This window comes from Arachis duranensis, chromosome 9 (genome assembly GCF_000817695.3).
Source record: "Arachis duranensis cultivar V14167 chromosome 9, aradu.V14167.gnm2.J7QH, whole genome shotgun sequence".
In the NCBI taxonomy this organism is placed as follows: Eukaryota; Viridiplantae; Streptophyta; class Magnoliopsida; order Fabales; family Fabaceae; genus Arachis; species Arachis duranensis.
The window spans coordinates 16404434-16417730 of record NC_029780.3 but is presented as its reverse complement, the minus strand read 5'-3'; the positions used below and the strand labels follow the sequence as shown (position 1 = coordinate 16417730).

The window sequence follows — 13297 nt, the reverse complement described above, 5'->3', positions numbered from 1 at the left end:
CAAAATCAAATATGATGGACAAGTCTCATACCTATGATGCAGCAACCTCAACCTCATTTCCAATTTTCTAAACCCAATCATGATTCAATGAGTTCAAGTGAGATTAACTCTGAACAAGTTAAAAACATGCAATATAATGAAAAAAAAAGGAATATATCCTACAAATTCATTTTATAATCTCCAAGGATCTAACCAAAAAAAATTATGATCTCCAAGGGAATTGAAGGAAGATTCTAACCTATTGCCACCCGAAGGAACATCAGTCTCAAGAAAAAATATATATGTAACAAATCGCATGCTTTAGACTTGTATAGAAGCTCAAGCAGCAAAGGTTGTTACTTTAAGATTTCTTAGGTCTCTTTGAAGTGCCTTCTCTCTTATCAGCCTCCGCAGATTTCTTCTTGTCTTTCCTTTCTCTCTTCTTCAATGCAGTCATGTGGGCCTTTAATATAGTTGCATAAGAAGCTTGAAAGCGCTGATGATCCTTTGTTCCAACCTTTCCAATTAATTACCCGAAATTTGGAATATCAGAAGTGGAAACAACATATATGCAAATTAAAAAGTTGATATAAAAAAGTTAAAAAAAGATAACTACTAAGTGACATCAAGTTCAAAGATGTTTATCAAGAAGTTAGACTTCTAACTGCAACTCATCATCACTTAGATTTATACTCCTGTTTTGGTTCTAATGCTATTCCCACAGATCATGTTGTTATGGTCATCAACTCGTCGTCCATGCTTCGATCTAAATATTTGAACTACTATTAGACAGTATTCCCAGAGTGTATGAAACTCAGTCATTGAATTTTTACAGAGCAACGTGTTTCTCATTAATAAATCTGAATACTTGCATCAAAGAACTCCACCAATTACCCACCAAATTCATTCCTCTGGACATCTACCACATGGAAACTCTTCTGAGGGCTGAGGTCGTGAGGTAATTCATTTAAGTGAAGTGCCAATAATGGCAATAAGATAGCATGAAAGAACAACATTCGAAATAAGAAAAAAAAAAGGCTAACAATAGAAGAAAAATGTTTTGCAATCTAAAACTCAAACAGAAAAACATTCCACACAAGCAAGAAATAATGCAATAAATAAAACAAGTTTCACAGCTAAGAAGCTGTTCCACCATAATCACATCTCCGGTTCATTTTCACAGTCCAATAGAAAAACAAAGACCAGGTCATCTTTAAAAGAAATACAATGAAGACTGAAAGGAGGTCTTTGGCATATTCAGAACAAATCATACAGAATGGTTTCACATAAGTTGCAAAAAAATATACAATTGAATTGGTTTAGATCGATTTTGTGATCTCTACTTTTTCTTTATTGAGAATTAGTTTGAGATTCTACTTCTATGTCATTCTCTCTTTCACTTGATATCTTTCTGGTGATTAATCTACTCTAACCAAGAGCACTAAATCATTATGAATGGGATCGAAGAATAACATGCCAGGGGATTAGAGGAGTTTTATGCCTACAACTACTCAAAGGATAATCTAAGTTTACACTACTTGAAACTTGCATCACCAAGCATGAAGGTTCTGAAAGCAGACTGAGAAACCAAAATGACGAGTTCAGAATATACAAGAGATACGTACGGATGTAGAAATTGTCTTCTTCCCATTGGTGGCACGAATAAGGCATTTATAGTCAATCGCTTCACCAGCTGCGGCCATTTTATTCCTCACGGCTTTAGACTTCAAGGATGCTAAAGGCACACCAAGAACATGAAAAGGAGGCATAATGAACTAAATTCGGTTTGCAGAAATATAAAACCAAAAACATTTGATCAACCAAGAAGCCAGCACTAACACACACATACACACATCGTTTAAGTGTAACCCAAACAGAGCCCGTCTCGGTGCTGCGCTCGAACATGGTGGTGAGTTCATTGAGAAACGGATCTAGCTGTAGAAGAACCTAGTAAAAAAAAAAAAAATTCAAAATAGCAAGGGTTAGACTTCAAACAAAAAGATGTTAATTCTTGCAAAATATTGCATATTCATCAAGATAACATGCCGATTTTTCCAGCATACTCCGTATTTATTTTTTTTAAATAATAACGATAACAAAAAATGAAGGAAAAAAAAAACAGAATCGGTTTTCATGGTGAATCGTAACCAAAATTACAGGATTAGTCAAAGTAGATGATGAATTGTGTTATAGGGAATGGGAATGATTAAGGGATCAATTGTATTTGTGAGACGATCTGAAACTAGTTTGAAATACGAAACTAACTTGTAGACTGGAATTCACCGGGGAGAGAGAGAGAGAGTAGGTTACCATGGTTGATGGCTTAGGGTTGCAGAATGCAGTGCAGGTGAGAGCTTCTGATGTGGGAGCTGAACATGCAGTAGTCGCCTATAAGGCTCTTCAGTTCAAGGGATGAGAAGAACGACGATTACTGAATTAGCAAAAGGTTCAGAATTTCTAAAGTTTGAATTTTATTCTTGAGAATAAAGTGTGATATTTTATTATTTATTTTATAGGTAAAATTAAAATAAATATATAAAATTATTTAAAATTAAAAAATTATTATTTACCTTTTAAAATATAAATTTAAAATTTAAAAAATCTAAATTTTAGTTCTAAAGACAAGCAAGCATAAAAATAATAAAACAAAATAATACATACATTGAACGGACTTTTTATTTTAATAAATAAATTAAATATTTATGAAAATAAATATTTTTTTTATTTTATTTACATTATAAACAAGATAATTTTGTACGTATCTTATTTATTGTATAAACAAAATATCTTGTTTACGGTCTAATAAAAAAATCGTACGTTCAAGTTCTATGATGAGAATAAATATGATAATTGTACCAAAGATAAATAAAACAGAAAAAGAGTGGGAGATAACTGTTTGTTAAGAAAAGTTAATGGGGTAAATAGTAAGAGTAGGAGAAAATTGTTAGGCAATTGTTAAGAGAGGTTTGCCAATTGTTAGGAGAGGTTAACGAGAATAAATAAGTGAGAGATAACCATTTCAATTCTCTTCTCATTTTTTTCTATTTTAGTTATCGTACATCAACTTCATGCTTCCCATCTTTTAAATATATTCTCATACAACAAACGAAATTTAAATATATTTCAAATTTTTACATACTTCCATACTACAAACAAAATTTGAAATATAATTATATTTAAATTATATTTTAAATTTTTATGTACTCTTATGCACCAAATGAAATTTGAAATATATATAATTTGAATTTAAAAATTAATACTCAAGAGTACATAAAAAAAATTTAAAAATTTGGTCAGTTAGAAAAAAAGTAATCGTATTAATAGTGGTGCACTTATGTGCGTTCACGTAGACGAGTTGAGTGCTTATTTTTAATGGAGAGTCCATTTTTTCTATCATTTAAAATGGACAATTTATCATTATTTAAAATCGTCCATCTACAGTATTATTTACGTTCCATTTTTAAGAATTTTGTCCAATTTAAATCATTAATATTTTTTATTATTTTTAAAAATTATATTTAATTATTTATGAATATATATATCTCGTTTACAGTATAAACGAGATAACATGTATCTCGTTTCCACTTGTTTACAGTATAAACGAAATATGAAAAGAATATTTATTTTGGTAAATATTTTTTAAATTATTTATTTCACTAATTATTATAATTTATTTATTTATTAAAATAAAAAATCTTACATTGAACAATGTGAATAACAATTTAAAAAAAGAAATTAAATTTTAGATTTTTAATCAATTAAATAATTATTAACAAATTTTAAAAGTTAAAAAATTAGAATTAACACCTAAACATATTCACACTAAGCACGATTATTCCTAATCACACCATAATTACGTTTTTGACATCCGCACCAGTTCCTCTCACATCCATGACCATTATTCACCATCGTTGTCGGAGACGGCCGGTGAAACGTAAAAGAACATCGCCGTTCCTCCTTCCCGCCGCACCAACTTCTCCCCAAATTAGCGCCGCCGTTGTTCATCCCACCAGCTCTCTCACCGGCGTTGATCTCCCTCTATCCGGACACCATTATCGCCTCCCAACTCTTGTCGTCGTCGCTCCTTCAACCACCAACCCCGCTCATCACCATCGTTGCTTCATCGGACACCCTTATTAATGTGTTTGGGGTTGTATACGTGGCACCGCTACTGCTGCCTCGTGATTCATGGGCGGCGCTGCTACTGTCTCGTCGTCGTTCTCCTTGTTGTTGTGGTTCCCCTCTTCCTCCTCTTCTTTTTCTTCCTTCTCCTCTTTCTCTCCTTCCTCTTCTTCTCCTTTTTTTGTTGGATGTGGATGTTCATTTTACTAGGTATATGAATGGTTATTTTCATTTTAAAGTGGATGTTCATTTAATTTGGATTGGATTTATGTAGATACAATAAAATTTTCTAAATGTTCATTTTACCAGCTATATAGATGATTATTTTTATTCTAAAACGATGACTTGATGAAGAAGAAGCTCGGTGAGGTTGAGGCTGGCCGGTGAAAGAAGGACCTACGGTGCAATTAAAATTCAGATTTCTAATTAATTAAATAATTATTAACAGATTTTAAAATTTAAAAAATCAGCAATTTAAAATTTAAAACTTTGAAATCAGTAGTAGTAGCAGATAGTTAAAATTTGAAAATGTAAGATAAAAGATTTTTTTATTACTTGATTTGGATGGTTATTTTCTTTATTCTTTAGTGAGCCAATAAATCAACTCATTGTTTACATTGTTCAAATTCTCTGTTGTCTACCTAACGAAATGCTATATTAAATTATAACAAGTAAGTAAGCCTCAGACTAATTTTTAGAGTTGCATCTAGTTTTTTAAATGATTTTTAAAATTTATAGTTATTTAAATTTGGAACAAATTACTTAAACAAAATAATTAAAAATTAAATTTATTAGATTACAACTTTTTGAAACTACATATTTGTATGCAACTTTTCTATAACTATGTAAATCGTTACAAACATCAATAAATTTAAAACTGAACGTAATCTGTTATTCGTAGTCGCAATTTACGTTGAAATAGAGTTGAATAGAAATTGTTATAGGTTGTAATGGTTCCTGAAGGACATGTAATATACATAAATCGCTATTGGTTATAGGGATTTATGTATAAATGGGGGTAAGTGAAAATCGCTATTCAAGACTGCACTAGAGATACTCGATAGTAGATGGTGAAGAAGACCGGCCAAGTTGGTGACATTTCTATTGGCCACCCGACACATACATTGACACAACCATATCAATGTGGTTGAATCTCAACTATAACTGCCCATCTCGTCAAGCTTCGCCACGAATGGTAACCACCAACTCGATTTGCACTTTTGTCACTAAACAGTTGAGTGGATAGCAGCATCATGATATAGGCACGTGCGTATATGTGAATAGTATCCTCACTTGCAGCAGCTGGTAGCACCCTAAACCTCTCATAGAACCATGTGAATTGGACTGTCATCTGCTTGACCTTATTCGGCGGTGGCAACTCGCCGAATAACTTTTGAAACTACTCCCAAGCTGGTCTGCCATCTTCCACAAAATTTTCAAAGTCAGTGAGGCACCCACTAACAGCTTTTTCATTGACGGACAACCCCAACTGATACACCACATCTTGCAGCGTGATGGTGCATTCTTCGAATGGCAAGTGAAAAGTGTGCGTCTCATAATGCCATCTCTCAATGAATACGCTGACCATAGGCTTATCCAACCAGAACCAACAGTTATTCACCCTAGCAAGTGGTATAAATCATTCCTCTTCAAATAAAGTATGATCCTTTCATGTATAGGCATATTTTATTGCTTTTGAATGCTGTAAATACACCTACTCGACTGCATTATGTGATATAAATAACCACACCATAATTAAATTCTAATATGTACAAGCCTAAACTTTAAATGATTACTACAAAGGTCCAAATCCGATTCAATATATACATTATAAAATATTTAATATATATGACTGTATATAAAAATAGAATAAATGCTAACGTACATTAGCACAAGTAACAAATGTGCCAATTTTTTTAATTTTTTAGTCTACATTTAGAATTTGAAATCATAAATTTCAAAATTTAAATCTTAAATTTTAAATACTAAACTATAAATCTTAAATTATATATTCTTATTCGTATACTCTAAATACTAGATTCCATATTCCAAACTCTGATACTAAAAAGAACAAACTAACCTCTTCAATGATACCTCCGACGATATGGGTAACGCCATTGAGTCAGTATAAGTGGTTTGTCTATCATAGTCCTACTTGAATATGCACACTCCGAAAAATCTAAATCCTCTCTCAGCCACTTCCTCCCTCTCTCAAATATTTTCTCTCTCTAACTAAATGAACTCTTCACACCAAATGAAGGATCTGCCGCTGGCTATCGCGATTTTATAACCAACCTTCATGTAAACAATTTATAATGATTTTTGCCCGGCTCCATTTTAACGTAAACTGCGACTATCAGTAACAGATTGCATTTAATTTCAAATCTGTTGGTGCCTTTAACGATTTACATAAATTATAGAAAAGTTACAAACAAATATACAAATTCAAAAAAATATAATCTAATAAATTTAGTTTTCAATCATTTTATTTAAATAATTTCTTCTTAAATTTGTCTTCGAAATTATACTCCAACACTCATAATCATAATTATCAAAACCGAACCGGCAATCGACCCAATAAAGTTACTGGGTCATTGGGTTAGTGGTTCAATCGATGGGTCAGTGGTCGAACCGCTTGACCCGGTAATAATTAAATAAATATATAAAACTATAATACAATATTTAATGAAAAATAAAAATTAGTGTTTAATATTCAATATTATTTAAATTTAAATAAATTATATGCAAATTTCATTAATTTGTTACTTTAATGTGATATATATAATTTATATAAATTATTAGTCTTTAATTTAATAGGTTTAATCTGGAAAAAAAATTAAAAAAAGTTACATATAGATAAAATTAAAAGTAAAAATAATTTGTTGATAAAAAATAAGAAACAATCAAAATTTTAAAAGATAAATAAATATATATAAGTTGAATTACATAAGTAAACATGTGAGGTTAAAATTATTCTAAGAGTAAAGGACAAATCCGTCCCTGACCTTTTTTCCTGCGGACATTTTCGTCTCCGAGGACTGGAAAATACTTAATTGTCCCTGACTCCCCGAAAAAGTGGACATATCTACCCCTCCGTTAGAGTAGCTCCGTTTGGCCTGACGAAAAACGGTGACGTGGCTCCCGTAGCGCTGACCTGACCGTTACGGGCTGCCACGTGGGATCGGCTTTTGAAAAGAGGACGTATTAGTCCCCAGGAGCCAAAACGTTGCCGTTTCTCCCCCACCCCCAATCTATGAAATCCTTGAGCCATAATCCATCAAATCCCATCCTACGCAAGGTTTAGGTCGAGGAAAACGATGCTATTGATTGTGACGGATGTTGCAGCTCGTGGCATTGATATTCCGTTGCTTGATAATGTTATCAATTGGGACTTCCCTCCAAAGCCTAAGATATTCGTTCCTTGTGTTGGAAGGGCTGCAAGGGCTGGCCGTATTGGCATTGCTTATTCCTTCGTGACATCAGAGGATATGGCTTACCTATTGGATCTTCATTTGTTTCTGTCGAAGCCAATAAAAGCTGCTCCCACCGAAGAAAAGGTCTTGCAGAATATGACTGGAGTAATGTCGAAAATTGAACACGCAATGGCAAATGGAGAAATTGTTTATGGCAGATTCCCTCAAACAGTCATTGACCTTGTTTCAGATAGAGTTAGGAAAATTATTGATACTAATGCAGAATTGGAGTCATTGCAAAGAACATGTAACAATGCATTCCGTTTATATATGAAGAAAAACCCTTACCATCCAAGGAGTCTATTTGAAGAGTAAAGGATTTGCCACGTGAGGATCTGCATCCGATGTTCAAGAATGTATTGGAAACTGGAGAGTTAATGGCCCTTGCATTTTCAGAGCATTTGAAAAAGTTTAGGTGAGTATAAGATTATATACAAATTGTCTAATGGCTTGATCATTTTATCATAAGTTAACTAGATCGTGTAATTTTCAGACCAAAGCAGACTATCTTGGAAGCTGAAGGGGAAGTAGCTAAATCAAAGCTTGTACAGGTAGTTTGTGTTTCCATTAACTTAATTTTTGGTGTGTTGTTTCATGGTTGTTAGTGTCATCTCACACATATTGATATCCATGTTAATGATCGTTCATGTTCCATGATATATCATGCATGAGTTTACAATGCCTGCCCCTAGCAAGTCACTAGGAATAATATCTTTGTGATTTTTTGGCTTCCATCATTAGCTAGTTGTTTTACCATATTATCTTGACATCGTAAACGACGCATAATTGCAGGGTCCTTCCGGTCAATGGGTTGATGTGATGAAAAGGAAGAGAGCCATTCATGAGAATATTATAAATTTGGTTCATGAACAGATGACATCGTAAATAACGCATACTTTGTTAAAGGATTAGGGCTCAAGGATTTCATAAATTGGGGGTGGGGGAGAAACGACAACGTTTTGGTTCCTGGGGACTAATACGTCTTCTTTTCAAAAGCCCATCCCACATGACAGCCCGTAACGGCCAGGTCAGCGCCACGGGAGCTACGTCACCGTTTTTCGTCAGGCCAAACGGAGCTACTCTAACGGAGGGGTAGATACGTCCATTTTTTCGGGGAGTCAGGGACATTAAAGTATTTTTCAATTCTCAAGGACAAAAATGTCTGCAGAAAAAAAGGTTAGGGATGAATTTGTCCTTACTCTTATTCTAATAAGATATAAACTAATGTAAAGTTGTAAGTTTGGAGCATTGCTCATGTGAACTTGATTGTTATATATTTTATTATTAGCATACAATAAAACAAAATCATACTTGTGGTAAGACAGTTGCAGCTTTACACAAGCCTTTCATGTGAAGAATTTTTGTGAATTAATTCACAAGTATCTTCTACTGTGATTCAGCATCTCCGCTGGTGTACTGTGGAGGCGCGGGGTCAGCGGTCCAAACTGCACTGGTTCGTATTGAATCGTCTAATTTTCAACGAATTTGACTATCGTTAACCGAGTTAATTGCTGAAGTGATCTAATAATAAAATCGAATCGGACAAACTACTGGTTTATCGATTTTTCAGTCGAATCGACCGATCTGATTCGATTCTGATAATTATAGTCATGATTTCAGACACTCTTGGTTCATTATTTATCATTAAAAAATTGAACTGATTTCTAGCAATGTAATAATTAACTGATGTGGCAAAAAATTTTTAAAAATGATTCCTTTCTTCCTTAAACCCCTAATTTGCGAATATAATATTTTACCTTTAAAGATATCGATAATAACTAATAATTAATTGGTAATGCTACAGAAACAACAAAAAAATAGCTGAAATTTGTCTTATTTAACATTTGTTAATTATTGTGATAATTAATAAATATTAAATAAGACATATTTTAACTATTTTTGACTAATATTTTTTTATTATCAAATATTTCTGTAAATAATAAGTATTAAGTAATAACAGATGCTATTTTTTGGTGACTTAAAAAATTAAAAAAAAAAAACAAAGAAAAGCAAAACGATGCAGTACCTGTGTGTTCTGAACTTCTGATAAACCCTAACAAAACCCCAAGAGGAGTGATAATAAACAGAGCAAGGGTTGCGACCAAAAATTGATTGAGATGAATTGCAAGCGTCTAATTTCCGGAGGGTCATGGCTGCTCCGCCGGCTGTGCACGGCTGCCACTGAGGCTCTGCCACCGAAGAAGAAGGAATCTCTTTATCGGAAGATATCATCGCTGAACATGACCGGAGGGAGCGTGTCTCAGATACTGAACCAGTACGTAATGGAAGGTAACGTCATCAGCAAACGTGAGCTCGAAAGATATGTCGTGGAGCTCCGAAAGTATCGTAAGTTCCAGCACGCACTTGAGGTATATCCACAATTTCAACGAAGAGCGTGAATGGGATTAAGATTTTACATTTCTTTTTATTTTATTTCGTTTTAGGTTTAATTTTATCATCATTTTTCATATGCATATAGGAATAACGGCTGGGAAAAAATATATCATTTTGTGAAAACTGGCCTGTGTGTTATGACAAAAATGTAGTGAATGATCATTTTGGTTCTTGGTAATAGCTAATTTCACATTGTTATTAGCTCTATCGTGTCAAACAGTGATAGAATTTCATGTATCTGGATTTTATTTTGTGCTAAGCAGATAATGGAATGGTTGGAGAGGAGGAAAATTAACTTTGCTTTGAATGATTATGCGGTGTACTTAGATCTTGTGTCGAAGACCAAAGGGGTGGCTGCAGCTGAGAATTACTTTAGTGGTCTTCCACCGCGTGCCAAGAACAAGTTTACATATGGTGCTCTTTTGAACTGTTACTGCAAGGAACTAATGACGGACAAGGCACTGGCTCATTTTAGAAAGATGGATGAGTTGCATTATGTCACTAACCTGGCCTTCAACAACTTGATGACTCTGTATATAAGGCTGGGTCAGCCCGAGAAGGTGCCTCAGCTGGTGGAAGATATGAAGCAGAGGAAGATCCCCTTGAATGATTTCACATATCATATATGGATGAATAGCCTCGGGAATCTGAATGACCTCGACGGTGTTGAAAGAGTCTATGACGAGATGAAAAGAGAAAACAATGACAAAATTGATTGGCATACTTATTGCAACCTTACTTCTATCTATGTAAAGGCCAAACAGTTTGAGAAAGCCGAGTCTATGCTTAAGATGCTAGAGGAAAAGGCGAAACCCTCAATGCGGGACGCTTATCATTTCATGCTTTACCTCTACGCAGGCACTTCTAATCTACAAGAGGTTCATAGAGTGTGGAACTCCCTCAAGACGGTCTCCCCAGTGACCAGCACAAGTTATTTGACTATGATGCGTGCCCTTCGGAAGCTTAATGATACAGAGGGTATAATAAAATGCTTTAAGGATTGGGAATCTAACACTGTTGGTTATGATATAAGGTTGGTTAGTATTGCTGTCAGTGCTTACTTGAGTCAGAACCTGTATGAAGAAGCTGAATCACTCTTTAAAGAGGCTACTTGTAAGAGCAAAGGACCTTTCTTTAAGATTCACGAATCGTTCATGATCTACTTCTTGGAGAAGCGTCAGTTGGATAATGCCATGAGCCATCTTGAAGCACTGGTTTCAGAAAGCAAATGGCACCCTACACCAGAATTAGTAGGTGCCTTTCTGAAGTATTATGAAGAGACAGATCTTGATGGTGTTGAGGAGTTATGCAGGATTTTCAAGAGTTACAATTATGATGATTCCTGGCTTACAACGTACATTACAGCATCGAAAGTGTCTCCTGAAGCTCATCAAATGTTGAAAGAAGATTCTCAAGCAAACCATGAACTTCAGAACCTGCAAGCTGACATGCACTCTGGATAGGTTCCTCCTGGAAGATCAATCCTTTCTGCAGCATGCAGATGCAATATATTGAATCATGATTTGATGATTAATAGTAGGTTTAGTTTTGAGGTTAACATTTTGCAAATCTTTGGTGTGGACCAAAGCCTTTTTGTTCTTTTCATAATTTTTTTCCAAACATAGTTTTGGAGTTCCAAATTATGAGCAGCTACAGAATTCACCATCTAGGAAAGATGGCATAGACGATGCCATTCAGACCACCCTTACAATCTATGGCTGAAATCTCAGCCAAGTTTTATTTTGCTTTGCCTGTATCCTTTTAACTATTTTTGTTATCTTATCTTTGCTTTTTAGCATATTAGTATCACTCCATTTGTTATGTTCTGCCTAGTCTCAATCCACTCGTATTTGGTTTGGATTGTTACCTTAATTGTCTGGCAGACTGCAAGTTGTCATGGTCACACGGCAGGTTTTTGTTCTGTTTCTTCTGTTTTATGAACTAAGAAGTCATTCACAAGGTTCAATGTAAAGGTCATTATTGTCTTGTATTCTTCTTCTTGTTCCTTCTCCCTATTTTTAAGCAAGCCATTGATAAGCTGAAAGAATCTAAGAAATCTTATTATGACTCCAAAAGCACGGCTCTTAAGGGAGGAGCAAGAGACGAGTTGAAGTCCAAGTCTGACTGTCAAATGGAGGCCACTTTGCTGGACCAGGATGGGGAACAGGATCAATAAAGATAGGATTGGGATGAGACAGGGATGGGGGAGAGGGTCAGAGGGACCGAACAAAATTCAGGGATCATGATTGGGGGTGGATTAAGGAGCATCTTACTAACAGTGAAACAGCTTGATTGAAGAAAGCTCTAACCTCTGGTGTATCACTGTGGGCTGTGGCTAGTTGAAAGTGAGGATTTCTGATCCAGATGATGGTTATTCTTTATCTTGGAAGGGTCCAAAGAAATTCAGATATTTAATGGGCCACTTCTCCATGATGCATTACAAAATTGCTTATTCCATAAGGAATTCTGTTGGTTCAAATAAATTACGGTATATTTCCATTATTTTGATTCATCACTTAATTTTTATTTTTTTCATTTTGACTTCTGCACTGGTGTTTGCTTTTTATTTTCAATCTTTTGTTCTGGGTGATTCCATATTAGGTTCATAATTGTTCCTGGGATGGAAACAGTTCGGGAGATGTCCCTATCTCATTCTCTAAGTACGTTTCACACCCTTTATGTCTGTAATTTTGTTCCAAAGATGGTTACTGTTGCCTAAGGAATTACTGTAAGAGAGTAACTGGATTGAGAGTACACAATTTTCATTCAGAATGGGTATAACAAACAGAATCACAATTTTCATTCAGGAAGAAAGCTGGTACGCTGGTGAGGAAAATAAGATTGATAGAGTTTGAGAGCATTACTGAATGAGATTAAACAGGGAGTAATGGCTCTCGCAATATTTTGAGTTTTCCTATAATTGAAATGGAAGAAAAGAAAAGCAATTAACAGCAGCAGTAACAATGTTGTGATGGTAGCTTAATGACAAACTACTAAAAAGTCACATTTGTAGAAGCAATGCATCCCTTGGAAGAAGAGTGAGAAGGATTATAAAGAATAAAGATTAGAGACAAAGCCCTAAAGAAATTATTACACTCTCGTGCCTCTATAGGATGTAGTCTTGGACGACGGTTGGTTATGAGAATAAGACAAGATAACATATTGAGAAGATGACATAAAAGACACAAATATAAAAATTAGTATCTTTGTATTTTGTTTGGTAATAAATTAGAACAAATTATAAAAATTTAATTTATTTTTATTTTTTTAATTAAAAAAATTTAGAAAAAATATAATGAAAAATATAATTAGAAAAATTAATAAGAACA

At 34.3% G+C, this 13297-nt stretch overlaps 2 protein-coding genes across 4 annotated transcripts; one reads left to right on the top strand and one right to left on the bottom strand.

Annotated features, from left to right (window-relative positions):
• Nucleotides 1-312: 312 nt before the first annotated feature.
• Nucleotides 313-2420, bottom strand: LOC107495053 (signal recognition particle 14 kDa protein). Of its 2 annotated transcripts, none has more exons than XM_016116119.3 (4): nucleotides 2290-2420; nucleotides 1833-1926; nucleotides 1605-1714; nucleotides 313-496 (listed from the first exon to the last, which is right to left on the bottom strand). In XM_016116119.3, the coding sequence occupies exons 1-4, from the start codon at nucleotides 2290-2292 to the stop codon at nucleotides 341-343; spliced, it is 363 nt and encodes a 120-aa protein (XP_015971605.1). In that variant the 5' UTR covers nucleotides 2293-2420; the 3' UTR covers nucleotides 313-340. The 2 variants fall into 2 exon arrangements, with proteins under 2 accessions (XP_015971605.1, XP_020998230.1); XM_021142571.2 differs by having other exon boundaries at nucleotides 1829-1926; nucleotides 2290-2308.
• Nucleotides 2421-9550: 7130 nt separating this feature from the next.
• LOC107495060 (pentatricopeptide repeat-containing protein At1g02370, mitochondrial) lies at nucleotides 9551-11934 on the top strand. 2 transcript variants are annotated; one of them, XR_002375561.2, is made up of 3 exons: nucleotides 9649-9943; nucleotides 10232-11721; nucleotides 11852-11934. XR_002375561.2 is itself a non-coding variant. In XM_016116131.3 (2 exons), exons 1-2 carry the CDS (start codon nucleotides 9692-9694, stop codon nucleotides 11429-11431), a joined length of 1452 nt encoding a protein of 483 aa, XP_015971617.1. In that variant the 5' UTR covers nucleotides 9551-9691; the 3' UTR covers nucleotides 11432-11934. The 2 variants fall into 2 exon arrangements, 1 of the variants encoding a protein (XP_015971617.1); XM_016116131.3 differs by having other exon boundaries at nucleotides 9551-9943; nucleotides 10232-11934.
• The last annotated feature ends 1363 nt before the right edge of the window (nucleotides 11935-13297 follow it).

What these genes read in the sequence shown, in the direction of transcription:
- LOC107495053 (XM_016116119.3), bottom strand. An exon ending in TTGGGTTACACTTAAACGAT is followed by an intron (nt 1,715 to 1,832) that starts GTGTGTATGTGT and finishes GTGTGCCTTTAG; the next exon opens with CATCCTTGAAGTCTAAAGCC. An exon ending in AGAAGACAATTTCTACATCC is followed by an intron (nt 497 to 1,604) that starts GTACGTATCTCT and finishes TTAATTGGAAAG; the next exon opens with GTTGGAACAAAGGATCATCA.
- LOC107495060 (XM_016116131.3), top strand. Translation starts at nt 9,692, where the DNA reads ATGAATTGCAAGCGTCTAATTTCCGGAGGGTCATGGCTGCTCCGCCGG. An exon ending in AGTTCCAGCACGCACTTGAG is followed by an intron (nt 9,944 to 10,231) that starts GTATATCCACAA and finishes TGTGCTAAGCAG; the next exon opens with ATAATGGAATGGTTGGAGAG.